Here is an 18,132-nt window from a genome sequence, read left to right on the forward strand (position 1 = left end):
ACATTGTGAAATCTGACCAAACTGGGTGCAGCAGACACCTCCTTCCTGCAGAGTTGGCTTGTAGTCTGTCACAGGAGCGTGAGCCCTGCAGCTCCAGACTGACACCAATTAGCACTTCTTGTCAGCAGATGTGTGCAGCCCTTACTTGTGTGACTCAACCAGCAGTAGTGTTACTTAAGTAAGCCTGACACTCTTAGAAAAACATGGCCAAAATCCAGGGTTTTTTTCAGGAGAATAGCTTACTGATGCCAAGTTCAGGAACTCTTATTTTTGCCTCAGACAGTGACCTTTGAGAACACTATGTCACTTTGTGAAAAACGAGGTTCACATAATTTTTATAGAATTTAAAAGTTTAATAAAAAAGACAATTAGGAGAAAAAAATAAAGTAAGGTATACAAATACAGCCGGGTGTCTCTGCATTCAGCCGAGAGCACACCTTACTAACAAAGGATTGTCCCTTAAAAACAGAACCTTACTACATATCCATAAATTCTCATACATATTCATACATTCTTCTTAGGATCTTTGGTGTTCTTCTGTTTAGTTTTCTCTTGCCCCCTTCCCAATAGATCAATCTTCTTGGCACCATTGAGATTTACATTCCCTGATACCAGAAATGCAATAAATTCCTCCCCCAGAGTTCTGGTCACTGCTGTCTTCATCTGGATAAGATAGTTTACAAATGCAGGAGTTCTCCAGCTATTTTTTTTCCTCAGTCTTTGGGTTATACAAACAAAGACAGTTTTTATTTTAATACTATGCCATAACTTAACATATATGTATTATACTACTATTTCTAAATTTCATCAATAACAGAAATAAAGAAAACTATATTAATACAACAAAATTTCTCATTCTTATACACATAACATTCATTTTAATATTTGCGAAAAGCCAATAACATAAAATGTATCTATAACAACTTGAAATTACATAACTCCCTTCTCTTTTTCCTTCACCGTTGGATCTTGTTGTTTTTGATCTGTTTGTTTTTACAGACTGGAACAAACGGATTGAATACAGGCCTGGCTCTGGCAGCATCCCCTTGTTCCCCAGCATTCACCTGGAAACGTGTGATGGACCAGTGTCCTCAATCCACACCACCATTGAGCTGCAGACCAGTTCCATCGGAAAGGGCTGTGACCGTGAAACCTACTCTGAAAAGTCTCTGCAGAAATTATGTGGTATGAATATGGATTTCAGTTGCCATAATAATGTTTGTGCAGACAAGACAGCATTTCCCTGTGACCTGTGGGCGTGGATTTAGCTCAGCTGGCTCACTCTGGATCGTAGCAGTGAAAATTGAGAGAGTGGTGATAATTGACAGCTGCTCCACCCTTTTTTTCCATTTGTTTTCATTCCATCTCATACTTTCTTCCTGCCTTCTTTTAATTTTTTTCTCTCCTGCTCCTATTCCTTTCTCCTTACTCCTCATTCTTACCTCTTTCTCCTTTCTTCCCTCTGCTGCAGATACTGGTGTGATAGTCTAGTGAGGTTTCCAGTGTAGATTTGCCATCACAGGAAGACCACAGGATGTGAAGGGAATTGAATCTCCCTGTTTCAGTCCTCCTAACTCAGGTTTCTGCTTTGCTGTTCAGTGCTGTGCCAGAGGACAAACAAACAAACAAACAAACAAAAAGTAAAACAATACTCTGGGCAATATTTTGAGCAAAAATCTTTAAGAATCATGAACTTCAGATAAGAGCTGACCTGGTGGAGAAATAGTTCCTAATTTTTTCCTCCCTTTTTGGGCTTTTTGATGACTTTGTGTAAAATGCAAAAGTCAGTTTTGAAAGGCAGGTTAAACACTTGAAAGTACTGCTGGTTTTTTTTTTTAGACTTTAAGATTCTGTATCTGGCAAGGCAATGGCCATGAAATAATCCCTTTATCTTTTGAGATCAGATGTCTCTCCTGCTCTAATATCCTGTCTTTAGAGTCCTCCTCTGAGTCCCTGATGGTGTGGACATTAATTCCCATCTTCTGCATCTTTTTGCCTGCCTTTTGTCTGAGCTACAGTAGCAGTTGTACAATTTTCTCTATATAAATGGGTGGATTTTGGTTTGTGGGGCTCTGGTGTAGGGCTTGCCTTTGCTCTGATAACCACCCAGCAGTGCTGCAGATATGTTAAGATCAATAGACTAACCTTTAGGAAATAATTTTTGTAAATGAAAAAATTCAGCCAGTGTTACTAAATCATTAAAAACGTGGAAGCAATTCCCAGGGAAAAATGGTTGGCAGTCACAATTATCAGTTATCTGTGGAGATGGAGAAAGGGATGTAAAGGTGAGTGGGAGTAGCAGCATTGCGATAAAATTTGAATGTTTTCAACTTCAAAATTGCTTAGTTAAGATCACAGAAACAATCATGACTTCAATTCTGTGTCTTTATCCAAATGCCTGGGCTCTAGAAGAGCAGATGAAAATCCATCTGCCACAATATGCACCTTAATCACTAAATTTGAGAGGCTGTGCAAGGCTTGATTTCATAAAATACTAGAATTTTAATAAAAATAAATATGTTATAGCTCAAGTCTCATACTTTTGCCTCCTGTAGGAAACTGTATTGGCAGCCAAAAGAACATTGCTGTGTGCTCTTACAGACCTGAACTGCAAACAGCACAGTCACTCAGTGAGGATGACTCTGAACGAGACCTAAACCACAAAATTATTACCTTGAAATCAAACACTGATAGCAGCTACATCTAACAATATTATCATTTCAAGTGCAGGGCTGAGAGGAGGTACCTTCAGCTGCTGTAAAAGTCCTTAGCTGAGGAAGGTTGTGCAAACTCTAAGGGGTTCAGCTTGCAGAGCGTGGCTTGACTGCCTCACCTGCTGACACTGGAGTAGAAAAGAGGATTAAAGACATTTCTCAGGTCTGCCAGGGCCATTGTGGTGGCTGCAGGTAGCTCTGAGCAATGGACAGATGTCACGAATGAACCTCAGCTCAGGCTCAGCACATCAGCCAAGGGGCAGAATGGAAAACACTTGAGAAGATGGCCAAGGGTTTGAGAGTGTACGTAAATGGGGGAAAATTCTCACTGCTGAAAGAATGCATTTTTTGGTCCAGGTTTTCCATATCTTCATAGAGAGCAGACATGGTAGAAACTTGTAACAGGACTTTGATAAAAAAGATTGTAAGTGACAATGTGCTGTACATGAGAATTGCATTTAGCTCAGCCTGCACTTTGTAATTTAATATTTATTGCCATCCTTAATGTAGAGAGAACTCTTATGAAAGCAGGTTAAATTATTTCTGGAAATCGGCTTTCTCCCAGAAATTACCTTATTGTAACTAATTCCTGGATGATAAAATCCTTTGAAAAGGAAGAAAACCATGATTTTTTTTTCTTGTACAGTGAAACACTGTGTGACTGCAGAGGGTGCAGAACTGAGCACTCAGATATCTCTGCACCATGTAAAATGCAAGGCTCTCTCTGTGTAATTAAAGATCCTGTTTATAAATCCTGTGCTAATTTCTTCATTTGTCTGTTGGAAATCTGGAGAAGGCAGATGCTAAGGAGGGTGAATTAAAATTCGTTTTTATATGACAGAAGGTTCAAGTCTGCCTTTCAATAACCCAGAGACTTGCACACCCTTGGATGGTAAAGGTGGGAAGCTTAAATGATTAAATTACACTTGAGTCATTTTAAAGTCAAAGAATTATTAGTGTTGTGCCTCAAAGCATTTTAGTAAGCATTCTTTCACCTTGTCACCCGACAGTAATAAGAAGTGCAGACTGTCCAAAAGACACCATTTGGACTGCAAAAACATATCAGAATAAATCACACTAAAATAAACATAGGTTAAGGAGCCTAAAATATAGTGGAAAGATGGCTCTGTTGCTGTGTCCTTTCTTTCTAAATGTAGATAAAATAGAAGATAATGGGATTGTTAAATCTCACATGTGGCAGATGGGAAACTGAGAGAGAGAAACACTGAGTATCAGACTCAAGGCCCTGCTCCAGCCAGGATCCTGCCCTCTCTCCGTTATCCTGCGTGGTGCAGCATTGCAGGAGGCTCAAAGAAAGGCTGATCTGATCATGAAGGACAATTTGGGCTGGGTAGATCATATTTGGATGATTTGTTTCCAGCTAAGCCAGCAGGCTGGTCCAGCTCAGCAAGCAACATCACCGAGTGCTTACCCTGGCACAAAGTTTGGAGCCCAAATGCACAGGACTGGGAGAGAAGGTGGAGCCAGCTGCAGAAATCACCTGTGAAAATAAGCACTTTTATATGCAAGAGGTGCCTCAGGAGTCTCAACCCAAAACTGCACTTCATGCAGCAGTTCCTGCATTGTTCTGGAAGCATTCTGGGAGAAAACAGCATCAGGCACTGATCCAGTGATGAGGCTGTTCTGGGAACACCTCCAGAGAGATCCTGTTTGCATTGTTCCAGCTCTGACTCTGTTCATGGCTGAGCAGCCTGCGACTCTGGCTGGATTTACTGGGATAGGAAAAGCATGATTTATTCCAGCCAATCTCCCAAGCACATAATCCACTGTTTTTTCTTGGAGCAGGATTAAAACACACTAACAGGATGAGATTCCAAACCTAGACATATATCTCCATACAAATATGGGCAGGTAAAATAGAACCTGTTGAGCTTGGTGCTGGTTACACAAATGCAATGTCCGGTATTATCCAGAACTACAGTTTGTAAAATAAATACACTTTGTCTCCATGCTCAAACTATGAACATGTAGGTGTTAGTTTTGGTATTCAAAATATCACTTCAGAATTTCACAGTAAAAAATTTTGGAGAAGAATCCGAGACTTTGGTGAATATTTCCAAATCATAACTATAATACTTTTTTTAAAAAAAAGCCTATATGAAACAATTTTACACACTTTTGGCTTAAAATTTTTGCATTCCTAAAGAGATTTGGGATCTTTTATCTCTTCTTGTTTTGACTCTTAGCAGATCTTGAAACAGCTGAAGAAATGTCATTAATGGATTTCAGAAAATTAACATTTCTGAGAAAGATAACTTTACATTATTTCCTGTAATTTTCTGTGCAGTATGTTTAAACATGAAAACTTGTGCTGGTTTACGATGCTGGGTGTTTTATTTATATTTCAGTGATTTAGCATTGAGGCTGGTAGGACCTTTTGGGTAGTAAAATAGTCTAAAGAGTGTGACTCAGAACCTTGGCCTACATTAAATTAGTCTTGACAGCTTTTTCATTGGTCTCTTACTGCGTTATTCGTTATATGTGATTTGCAGGAGCTTCCTCAGGTGCCATTGATCTGTTACCATCTCCCAGTGCAACAACCAACTGGACAGCTGGGCTCCTCATGGATAACAACGACATAATTTTTAAATTTGATGGAAAGCAAGGAGCCAAAATCCCAGACGGAATAGTCCCGAAAAATTTAACTGATCAATTCACCATCACTCTGTGGATGAAACATGGACCTAGTCCTGGATTAAGAGCCGAGAAGGAAACCATTCTCTGCAACTCTGACAAGACAGGTGAGTCTGTGTATGGGAAAAATGTTATGCAAAGGGAATATCACCAGCAGTAGTGTTGCCATCTCTCCTCATTTAATTTGGTCTGATAAAAAAAACTAATCTCAGATGGTGCCCCTCCAAACATTGCTGACTTGAGAGCTTATTGGGGGGCCTGATGACAACCTAAATTTCAAACACAGCTGGGATAACACAGCTAGAGATTTCATAGGAATTGATTGATTTAAAAAAAAAAATTAAAAAAATTATTTTTTCTTCATGATTTAGATTGGGAGAAACAGTTCTAACTCTTCTCTGAAACTAGTTAGATGAAATAAGTGTTTGGATTTGATTTATTAGCTGGGACATGACGATTCCATGAACAAACCTGTTACGGCATAGTTCAAGAGGAACCATAAGGATCCGTGAGCAAGCTCCAGGGTTATCCGGGGTTTGTGTGCTGTGGCTGGGTGCTGTCAGTGTGCCAGGTTCCCAGGCAGGGCTGAGCTGTGTGTGGTGCTGAGCTGGCTGTGTCCCCGCAGAGATGAACCGGCACCACTACGCACTCTATGTGCACAATTGCCGCCTCGTGCTCCTGCTGCGCAAGGACTTCCACCGCGCCGACACCTTCCGCCCCGCCGAGTTCCACTGGAAGCTTGACCAGGTACCCAGCTCATCCGGGACCTTCCCCTCCCCTCAGCCCCTTGGACAGCACAGGGAACCTCCCAGATCCCAGATTCCAGATCCCAGATTCCAGATCCCAGATCCCTCGTCCTCAGCCCCTTGGACAGCGCACAGAACCGCCCAGGATCCAGATCCCAGATCCCTTCTGTCAACCCCTAGGACAGCACAGGGAACCTCCCAGATCTCAGATCCCAGATCCTTTCTGTCAACCCCTAGGACAGCACAGGGAACCTCCCAGATCTCAGATCCCAGATCCCTTCTGTCAACCCCTAGGACAGCACAGGGAACCTCCCAGATCCCAGATCCCAGATCCCAGATCCCTTCTGTCAGCCCTTTAGACAGCACAGGGAACCTCCCAGATCTCAGATCCCAGATCCCTTCTGTCAACCCCTAGGACAGCACAGGGAACCTCTCAGATCCCAGATCCCAGATCTCTCCTCCCCTCAGCCCCTTGGACAGCGCACAGAACCACCCAGATCCAGATCCCAGATCCCTTCTGTCAGTCCCTAGGACAGCACAGGGAACCTCCCAGATCCCAGATCCCTCCTGTCAGCCCTTTAGACAGCACAGGGAACCTCCCAGATCCCAGAGCAGCTGTTACAATTCTAATTAGGACCCACAGAAAAACAGAGAAATGAATTAACTTTGTCTAGTCATTTTATGCACTAGTTGTGTTTTTTTAATTGAGACACTTTAAATGGTAAGTAGAGGTTTGCCTCCTTTGGCAGTGGAGAGAGATGTGACATTGCATATAGTTCCCTAAAAGTTTTCCATTTATAATTTTTTTTTAAATCTGCTTTATCAGCACAATGGGAGTGATGGAAACCTTTTCAGTAAAGAGTATGCTGACACACAGAAAGGCACTCCTATTATATTGTAAATCCAATCTGCAGACCTTTTATTTCATCTGCTGTGCTGTATGTATTTTGCCTTATTATTAAGAATATATTACGAGAAAATTATGATTAAAGAGATAAGAGTTGCCTTTCATAGATTTATTAATTTTAGGTAGGATAAGGATCATTTGCATGAAAGACTTCAGCAAAGCACTGTTTTTTCAAAGCAAGTTTCTTCTTATCTTTGAGTTCAAACTATGCTATTGAAGATGTAGCTATAGGAATGTTTACTTTTCTAATTCACCTTCTTTATGCACATAAAAATGAGATCTCCATCGTGTTTATCAGATGAGTGTGGTAAGAAAGCCTGTGGTGTTCATAGCACTTGCTCTTCATTTACACTAACCAGCCTGGAATCAGTTTGTGCCGTACCCAATATGAAATCTTAGTGTGTCTCAAAAGAAATTGAAATTAAATCATACTGAAGATTGCAAGTCAGGAGTAACTGATATCTTACCTGATATAACTTCAGATAAGGCTGTTCTGAGTGCTGAAGATGGACTTGTACTTCTGTATTAAGCATCTAAATTAATAATAATGCAAAGTTTCTGAGAAGTATTTTGATTTTGAAAATTGAGTGCAGTCTATGTCCTTGCAATGAGAGAGAACCAGTGTCCTCTCAATGAATGAAATTTGTGTGATTCATATAACTTGGACACAAACCTTCCTAACTACTGCTGGAAACTCCTACATGATGGAAACTAGAGACAGAAAACATTTTTTATTTGGGTCACTTGATTAATGTTCTTTCATTCAGCTGCTGTCAGTTGATTTCCACAGTATATTTTCAGCTGTTGTTCATAGCTGAAGAAGAAAGTAAGATTAAAGTATAAATAAAGTTTGTTATGGGTTGTGTGCCCAGACTTCCATGAAGATAAATTTATATTGCCATGGTGATACTGTTGTAAGTTTTGTCATGAAGGGACCTCATAAAAATTGCTGCTTTATCTCTTCTTCATGCTCCATCTGGCCTATATGGTAGAGTAAATTAAAAGAAACTGAAAATAAAACATATGTGAATAATGGGTCAGGAAAGAACTTGCATGGTTTTGAAGGCAAGGCAGTGAGAAATTGTCACTGTAACGTAGTAAAATGATGTCTTCTTCTAACTGTATACCCAGAGTGGTCTATCTTAGATAGCACAGGATATTTTAAAACCACATCATAAAACAGGTTGGATCCTACTCAATATGAAAAGAAGCTGGGCTAGACTTTCAGGAGTAGATTAAGTTGATTGTTTGCATATTTGGACACTGACATACCTCTGGAAATCTCATCTTCAGAACAGTTCATTCTGTAGTGGCAAACTGCCCGATTCCCTGTTGCTGTTTTTGTTTTGTTAAGAAAAGCCTGGGAATGGAGCTGTGCCCAGCTGCTGTCCCTGTTCCCCCTCCTGCCCTGTGGGACAGGGCTCTGCAGACAGGACAGCGTAGAAATGGCTCTGCAAGACCCTCCAGGGCTCGGTCCCAAGCACAGCCAGAGCAGAGGAAAACGTGGCACAGCATTTTATTGCTGAGCTCACTTTATGAGTGCAACATAAAGTTGCAGATCCAGAGATTGTTTTTGCTGAGAGGAATCCAGTGACCTTGGAAGAGGGTGAAGCTTGAACTGGTGGAATCATTTATCACTCTCACTGTGGATCAGTAAAATTTATGATACCAGCTGCTCTGGGCTCTATCTCCTCTTCTCCATGAGACTTCTCATTCTTTCAGGGCACTGACAGGGAATGTGAGCTAACTGTCATTCCAAGTTTAGTTTAATTGCCTAGCTCTCATTTCTGTGGTGGGTGAGTATGACACACACCTTAGCTGCAGGCTCTGTCCTTGACTGGGTACAGGGATCCACTGAACATTTCCTGCCCCTGAGCAGTGCATCTGGAGCCTCTTGACACCATGGCAGCCTTGCTCAAGAAGTGTCTGGAACCTCCACGTGACAGTGTCTGCCAGGTTAGCTCTGGGAAGATTGTGTCTTTACATCAGTTCATAAACCTAAGGATTTATTTCCAGTATGGCTTTCAGTTTATTTAACCCTACTTGTTCCATTAATGGCTTTTTCTAGGTGAATTTTTCACTTGTATTTTTCAATGAAGTGAATTTTTCACTTCACTTGTGAAGTTTTCACTTTCATCATGCAGTGATCCTTGATCTCAGAGTGCCACAGTCCTGGGCAGACATGCCTTCATCAGTGACCTGCTGACACAGGACCTCTGCAAAAGATGCTGATAATCAGAGGTGTCAGACTTTTTACTGAGGGTATCCTTGTTATTTATAAGAAACATGGGGGAAAAAATGTGGATAGATAGTTTGGGATTTTACCCACTTTCATCCTTTTGCAAATTAAGTGTCTTAGTTGTGGGAGAATCCATTAGCAGTAACCTGTAAGAAAAGGTATGGAAAGAGCAATGTTAAAGTAAATCAGTGTCAGGTCTTTAAAAGGCTGGGTAATAAAAACTGCAATAGATACCCAGGTAAAGGAGGTTCCTTCCTTTTACTTGCTCCCATTCCCTTGTAAGCCCAGATGTTTCCTTTGTTTCAGAACCGTGACCTTTTTTCTGAGTTTCCCATTCAAAAGTTTAAATTTAATATCATGATGTGTTTGTCAACATTGATGTCATTTTTTTCCCTCAAACTTTAAGTATTAGACACTTTTTAAACCCAAGAACTTATTACAAAAAGTTTTGTTACCAAAGTCAGTAAGAGGCATCTCAATTGTCATCTAATTGTCTCAGATAGGAACATAGGTGTGATTTTAAGTGCCAAATATGCATTTGGGCCATCTAAGAATAACATACAAAGTATTGTAAAGACAGAAAGTATTTTGGACCTGATTAGCATAAAAGATTTGATAATCAAGATGCCTTGGCAAGAGCAAACAGAGCTTTGAAGACTGCAGTAGGATTGGATCAGAGTGGCACAGGGAAGAAGATTGAATCAAGTAGAAGAGATGTTGCAAAAATGTGTAAGCTTGTTTGTATGATGTTTAACCCAATCATGGTAAAAAATTACTAGCCCTCCTAGCAGTGCATATGTAGCCCACAGTAAATTTGGATTCTGGTCACCACTCAGTTGTCCCCATCTCTCTCAATCGCCGATAATAAAATATTAAAACTGTTTCTTTGACTTGCTTAGAAAGCTGTGAACCAAAAAAAATGCATTTTGAATGATGAAACAATTCATTTAAGCCTTTGGTGAGAGTGGAATACATAATATTAAATAGGATGGTGTATTTCACACTCTGTTCAGCACAGGTATTACACTTTTCATACAAATATGAATCAAGCCAAAAGGTATCTTTCCTTCTCTTGAATCAATAGGATAGCAACACTTTTTTTAGTGGGAGAAGGTTTCTGAGCCAGAGATTAACAATTCTTTCATGTACTTTATTCACAGTTCAGCATTATTTTCAGGATGTTACTATTGGAAAACCTCTCAGACTATTCACTGAGTCTTCACAGAAGTATGGTGAACATCATTTATTTCTATCTCTAGCACACTTTTACAGGGTCTGACAGGGTTCACAGGGCTTAGCAAGCTAGTATTGGTTAATCCATATTGTTTTACATTCTTTTGCATGTACACAATGCCATTGTTTTTCTTTATTCTCACTGTTCCAGGAGAGTTTCAAGGACACTGCCTTTAATATTGTCGTCTGGATTGAAAGCTGGGTTGTGCAGACAGGCTTTTACTAAAATATCATGCTTTTACTCTGTTAAAATGTTTCTCTACATGTTATCAGTCTACAAACAGTCTTCACCCCATGGGCAAAATTTATGTTGATCCCATTAAAAACAGGGAATGCAGTGCATGGTGTGGAATCATTCTAAATCAGGAAAAACATAAATGCAGATAAACATGCAGAAAGTTACTGTTTCTTTACTAAGAGGAGATAAATTGCTTTGAATAATCCAGAATTAACCCACAGTGCTTTTCATTGTGAAAAACACCCAAAACAATTCCTTTTCTAACAGGAACTACAGAAGACAGTTTAGATAAATCTAAACGTGGTGCATTTTGTCTGTGTGGGCACAGAGCTGCTAAAGGATCAAGGCAAGGCCTTGGTTTGTGCTTCACCACTTCAGTGGCCACACAACCCCAGGGGGTTCCCTGGAGGGAGCAGTCATGCCCAGTCAAGCCCTTTGATCACTCCCAGATCCTTTTTTTAAATCAGCACCTGCTCAAGGATATGGTAATGCAGGAACTGACTTTTGAAGGAACTTATGTTACATGATAAGAGGGTAAAGCGAAACTGATTTGGTGTCTGGACTCATTTTATATATATATATGTATTTTAAAATTAGATATTTCCATCGAACAGGATTTATGCCTGGATATTTTTCTTTTATGCTGCATTGTTAGACATTTTTTAGAATTGTTATTTGTGTGCATTCAGTTTTGAGAAGAGTCTCCTTCATATAATGAAAGCTGTGAGTTGCCTCCCTCTTGAGAGATTCAGAGAGAGAGAAAACAAGTGAATACTTGTGGAAAGTACACAGTCATCTCAGTCCAGGAGGGGTAAGGGTACACAGAGAGACAGGATGCTGCAAGTTTCCATCATCTCTGTGCATAAAATTTCTTCTCTAGGCAAAAGCCCTCAGGCTTGCCAGTCCCATCCTTCCCAACATGATGCTCTATTTGAAGTCAACTTTTTTTTTATGATGGAGTTTAGCTGTTAATTACTTGAAGCTCAAAAGAGTTTCTTATGCACTTAAACATTTACTTTAGAAATTAGTATGCAGGCCTTGCACTGCTTTATGCATATACCTTTAATGAAACTGCAGAAACAAATCAGTGAGGTGTTTGCCTACAGAGGCAGTAAGAGAAATGACAAATGAATCACTAATTCTACAACAGAGATTAAATAATTGCAAGACTTAAAAGTCTTTGCTGCATTCCTGGCACCTCAAGTGCCTTCCATTACAGCCCTGCCTATTCTGACACACTTTATTGCCACTTTCCATCTTTAAATGGTATTTTGACAAATATTTATTCAATCTTTTGCTTCAGAACAGTTTCTGGTAGCACAAGGATGCATCACTAGTGATGGTAAATGCCAAAAATATTCTTTGAGATCCCAACTGAAAGAAACTTGTTTAATATAAGTTCTTAATGTGGCTGCTCTATCACTGGTAACAACAGAACCTTGACAAAGCAGTCACAGTAGCTGTCCAGAACTTGCTTTATGACATACAGAAATTCCCTTGGGCCCCCTCTGGAGTACTCCCTACAAACTGTAGGTGTGGGTTTCTGCATTCCTGATTTCTGCAGCACTGTGAAATGCAGGGACTGCTCTGTGCTTCTGTAAAACTTCTATGACCTTAAGGAGCAGTCAAGCTCAATATTTTACAATTTCTCTACTTGCTTTTGCTTGAAGTTATTTGGAGATTTTTCTGCATATTTCCGTTCTGCATTTTGCAATTTTCTGACCTGTTTTATTACATTGGTATGGGATTTTCACACCTGTTCATGCTCAGGTACTGTTCCCCAAGACTTTAAATGACCTGAGTCAACCCTTCTGAAAATGATCCCTATTGTGTGCTGTCCTTTGGACAACTTTATTTCCCATATGTAGTTATGGTCATTCCCAAGGGAAGTCAGAACTGTTGCAAACATCCTTTGGACCCTAAGACACCCATTTCTCAATCAATACTGGAAAAAGAAAAGGAAGAAAGCTCTGCAGAGAATAAAAAGAGCATAAAATTGTCTATAGTACCACGAAATAATAAATAAAATGTATAACATTCTTAAAACATCCTTTGGAAAGGCCCTCAGAACAATTTCATTTCTTAGAGAAAATCTTGATATGGAGTTAATATACCTAAACAAGCTGGGTTAAAGTGTCTGTTAATATCCTGATTTTACAGTACTCTGGGAACTTGAGGAATTTAAAGCCTAGAATGGAAATTCCCAATCAAACGATCATTTGAAGGTGAACAGTCACATTCGCTCTCGTATTTGTCAGCTATTTCTAATATTTCTCATTTTCACCATCTGTGATTTATCACTTGTGCACCAGAATTTGTTCAACACGTGCTCAAACTGTTTTGGAAATGTACTTGGGCAATTTCCTGAGGCCCCTCAGGAAATTTATCTTAAAAGAAAAGCAGGTTGGCTTTCAGGTGCTGTCTGAAGCATCTCACAAAGGTAGGAGTGACACCTTTATCATTCCAAAGGCAGGTTAGGAGACAAGGAGGTTGTGTAATTAAGAAATATAAATTCATTTATCCATGTGCATGAACTGTTTATTCCAGCCTTGGTGGCAGGGTTTCTGGATGTCTGTAGTTCAGGAATAAAGTATGGTGGTGAACGATTCCACAGCTTTACTTTAACATCTGGGTAGTCTCTTGAAAATGTCAAAGCCTAGAAAGGCATATGTTCAAGCACATGATGAAAAATTATGTAAAAATGCAGAACTGAGCAGCTTTCTAGTTGTACAGTTAAAAATTAAACACAGGGTGCTGCCTAACTGCAGTCAGTGACTGTTATTGAACAGACATATTTGCTTAATGCAATTTAGCAACAAGAAAGGTGGGTTATAATAGAATTATTTCATCATGAATGAACGACTGATCTAATTTACTAAGACACCTGGAAGTTACAGCATGACAGCACTAAGACATGCTGCAGCTACAGTACATAATCAAGCTATTCAGGTGCTTTATCTGTCAGCATAATTAAGCAATTTCATTATTTAAAGTTGCAATTAAGCCATCCCTATTTTTGGAGCCCGTTGTGAAAATCAGTATTACACATTACATTACGAGTTTCAAGGCTACAAAAGCAGCTCACACCTTGCATGTAAATCAGTTTGCAAACTTCCTGTCACTGCTGGGAAATGTCCTGTGTTACTGCCACAAGTGAATATACCTTAAATAGAAAGGTTCTTACTTGAAAGCTGCATTTTCTAATGCAGTTATTTACTTGCACCAAATAAGAACTCCTAATCTTCCATTTCTATACTTCACCAACTAAATTTTTATTTTCTTACAATTATTATTGAAGTTGTAGTGGGAATACGTCATGCAGCCTTGGCAGAGAGAGAGATGCACTTTATATACCCCCTTAAAATTCCTTCCAGCTTTACCTATTACCCTCTAAGTAATGCCTAATATTCTAAAAATATTTTATTATGGTTGCTAGTGGTTTAATAAAACTTACATCAGGCATTTGTCATGTAAAAGTAGCCATATAAACAACTCCCCACTTAAGACTGTAGGAGTCATTTAGCTTTACAATGGATTTGTCAGTTCTCACTGCACCACCTCCCTAGGTCATCAAAATCAATATTCTTATTTACAGAGCTCCTGGCACATATTAGGAATGTCTGTGGTGGGTAAACCAAATGCGTGATTTACATGAATTTGAAGAAAGATCAATTTCACTTTTCATAAAGAGGTCTACTTTTCAAAAGATATCGACTGTCTTAAGGCATAGATTTAAAAAACACTTTTTTGCATTCACCAGGCTTTCAGAAGAATTGATATCTATTGGCCATATTGAACTCTGATGTTATTACTGTGTTTATGTGCTGCAGGAAAGTAAAAGATTCCTGAGGGCTGCACTAGCCATCTGCAGAGCTGATGAGGCAGTGTGAATTCACTGGTGTGAGTGTGCACTGGCTGAGGTTCCAAACCTCTGCTTCCTTACCAACAGATGCTCACTGGGTAAGGACAAAGCTGCTAAATTAGGTCAGGGTAACTATGCAGGTTTCCAGTTCAATGCCACCAATTAAAAATGTGCTCTTCAAGTTGTGTTTGGATCCGTGAGCTTTGCGATCCGTGAGCGTGGCAAAGTCAGGATAACTTCTAAGTTTAACATTAACCATTCCCTCATAAGCAATTATGACCTGATTAGGTTACAAATAATTGTGGATCCACTTATAGTTTTGTAGCAGTACTAGTGCTGGCTAGGAAATGGAAATCCTTATGAATAATTTCATGTCGTGAAAGCTTTTTCTACTTCAGAGTTGCATATTCTTCATAAGCAAGCAGTGAGCCCTATGGAAACTTCCTAGGTAGGCAAAACCAGGATCCTTACTTGAATTTTCCATTAGCAGAAGTTGTTTTCAAATTAAATTCTAAGTGCAACTTTAATGTTAGAAATCACAAGTTTATTGAATCATAATTTCAGGAAAATTCCTGGCATTCTTTGGTGTTATTGATAGCTGTGATTTTTTTTTTAGTATTAGGGGTTTTTTAAGTAATTGCATATTAGAGTCATAACAAACCTTCATCAGCAAGAAAATTTCCCAAAAGAAGCATTAAGTTCTGGTAGAGTATTATAACAAACATTCCAATTTTAAAATAACCTCACAGCAGCCAGTGAAGTTCCTATTTCTAATTTACTCACAACTGTTTGAAACTGTTTGAAAACAAAGAAAAAGCTGCAGACTGATATTGCACAGATCTTCCTAGCCCTGCTTTAGTGTTCTTCCAAATGGACAATTCATGGTATTCCAGACACTCCAGAATTTTACTGAATTTTTCCAAGCAGTTACTCAGAGTCCAGGGTCTCACTAGTTCTTTTCCAATCTTACAGTGATCCTTTCATTACTAATTCAGTCTTTTCCCTTCCAGTTTGTTTGCTCCAGTTGACCTGTGGACTGTAGACCTGTTCAGAGGAATTCACTGTTGCTGTAATTGCATGCATGGCCTGCATGGCATTTTTTATTCTTTCCTGAGTGGCCTCATGCCCTCTCTCCCTGAGGCACTTCTGCCACCATCCCTGACTCCCTAGTGAGTGTTTGCTGCAATTCCATGGCCAGCACAGAGACCCGGTGTGGTGGGTTTAGAATTATTTACTAGAATTATTTATTCATTTCCTGCTGTGAGATGAGTTAGGAGGAGGGCAAAGCAGGCTCAAAACTTAAAAGGTATAAAGAAAACTTTATTAACAGAAATAAAAGAATAATAAGAATCAGAATAAAACCTTCAGAACACTTCTCCTCCCCTCCCTAGAACCTCTTTTCTTTCCCTCTGATAACGTAGAGACAAAACCTGTGATTTTCAATCAGTTGCCACCTCTACAATAGTCTTTTATCAATTCTTGTAGGGAGAGGAGTTTCTTTCACTATACCATGGAGACTTCTCCATAAGGAACAGTTCTCTTGTGGCTTTAATGTCACAGGGAATCAGCTGCTGGGGAAAGGAAAACGTTCACAGTGTGAAAGTTCAGCTTATGCTTATGCTTTTCCAGAGTTTGCTTTCATGGGCTATGTCAGCTTCTGGGGTTTTATTTTAAGGATGAGCTGTTGTAGAATAAAAAAACCCAAACTTCTTTTATCTCTGGGAACAGAGGCTTTTCCTCTTCTATCCCTGGGGAAGAGTTTCTCATCTCTCTCTGTTCAAGCTTCTCACTGGATTAGAGCTTTTCAGCATCCACACGCTCCAGCACGAGGGCCCTTTTCTCATGGGCTGTGAGTGAATGCTGCATCCCCCCCATGCACTTCATGAATTACAGGGAATTACAAAGTCTGATATATCAAAATTATACCTTCACCATAGCCTTACAAAGAGAATTTTCAGCCCAAGACCAAGGCATCTCCTCAATTCCCTCCTAACTAGAATCTGACTCCTTCTTTACTGACCTCAGTGTCCTGTGTTATTTTCTCTATGTATCTTCACCCTTTCCTTTTCCTGAATCAGGAAAGAATTGGTGTTCATAGGTTGATATGTTCTCAAACTTTATCAATTAAAACAGTTTTTATGGAGTTTCTCAGCACTGAAAGGTTGATCTCATCCAGGCTGTGCGTCGGGGAGATCTCTCACCGTGCTCTCACAGAGGCAAATCTAGCTTCCTAATGGTTTAGTAGGTTGTCAGTTCTCAGAGCTAGCCAGCTATTGGTTTTTGCCTGGCACAGAGGAAGCTCTTAGCAGCTCTTAGCCAGAGAACCCAGAAAAAAAACCAAAAAAAAATTCTGTGGGTGGTTTCTTCCCTGCTCACCAAATGTCAATTAATGCAAAACCAGCACACCCTGATTTGAAATTCAGCCTTCATTTTCTGTATGATGAATATTTAACCAAATGTGGTTGATTTATTGAAAATTCTTGCAGTAACTTATTACCCAGTGCTCAGCTAAAGTAAATAGAAGGAGAACTGGGATAACAATTAAGTGTATTACAATTCATACATAAAAGGATGGTATTAATCTGACTCTAGAGTGCATGCAATAGGAGACAGGGATAGTCCTGTGTGTGCAGAGGTGACAGGAAATGTCCAGTTGCCTTTAGGTAATAAGAGACATTGCTGAATGTCACACTTGATCCCTTCCTGCAAGAACTGCTCTTGCTCTCTCTGACCATCACTTCCTAGTCCAAATGGACTAATTGTCTTTGGATTTCAAAAATGCACAGCTGGCAGAGAATTCATGTATTGTCTTTATTTCTGCAGTTGATTCGTGTCATGTAAGACTTCCATATGACTTGGTCTGACTCTGGTATTATGTACTTGAGGGGAGCATGTTGAAATTTTTGTCCTTAATATTCAGATTTTTTTTCTTTAAGTTATTTACAGTTTTGAAAGCAAGCACCTGACCAATTTGGCAAAACTAAAAAGCCATATTTTTCTGTGTTGGGTTTTGTGGTTTTTTTACCTGAAAAACCTGTTGTCCCATTTCTAACAACAGTAATTTCAGCACCCATTTGCCAGTCAGCAAAACAGTGTCTCACTGGGAAAATTTCAGTCAGGTCAATTCTGAATAAATGTTTGAGCCTTTAAACAATTACTTTAATGAGACCCATAAAACTTTAAGGGCTTGTACAACACTGATATTGAGAATGTCTTGCCACAGTCTATTTGTTTCATTCCCTAACATCAGCCCAGAACTACTGTGGGATGCAGACCCTTGTGTTGACTTGTTTCCTCCCATAAAAGCCCTAAGAACATGATCATGATTAGTACTAAAAGCAAGCTGCATATTGACAAAATAACAGCATTCTCTGACAAAGTCACAAATACAGCCGATAACTAATTACCTTCCTATGGTATGTAACATATAATCAGTCTGTCTGCAAAATGCCAGCTCTGTAATTAAAGTCCCAGCAGTCCCCATTTTACTGAAGAGACTGTGCATAACTCAGGTTGTATGATTTCCTGACATATCTCT

General features: G+C 39.5%; 1 protein-coding gene across 3 annotated transcripts in view; it reads left to right on the forward strand.

Moving 5' to 3' along the window:
• CLSTN2 (calsyntenin 2) overlaps positions 1-18,132 on the forward strand; it is a 300,445-nt gene that overhangs the window by 246,401 nt on the left and 35,912 nt on the right. For all 3 annotated transcript variants that reach the window (XM_088060824.1, XM_088060825.1, XM_005529580.3), the window contains exons 6-8: positions 1,000-1,185; positions 5,228-5,476; positions 5,995-6,116. In XM_088060824.1, coding sequence (XP_087916950.1) covers positions 1,000-1,185; positions 5,228-5,476; positions 5,995-6,116 — 557 coding nt within the window. The remainder of the gene's footprint in view (positions 1-999; positions 1,186-5,227; positions 5,477-5,994; positions 6,117-18,132) is intronic.

The sequence above is a fragment of the Pseudopodoces humilis genome, chromosome 11 (genome assembly GCF_049639895.1).
Source record: "Pseudopodoces humilis isolate 2021_Gansu_Grassland_sample_001 chromosome 11, ASM4963989v1, whole genome shotgun sequence".
Taxonomy (NCBI): domain Eukaryota; kingdom Metazoa; phylum Chordata; class Aves; order Passeriformes; family Paridae; genus Pseudopodoces; species Pseudopodoces humilis.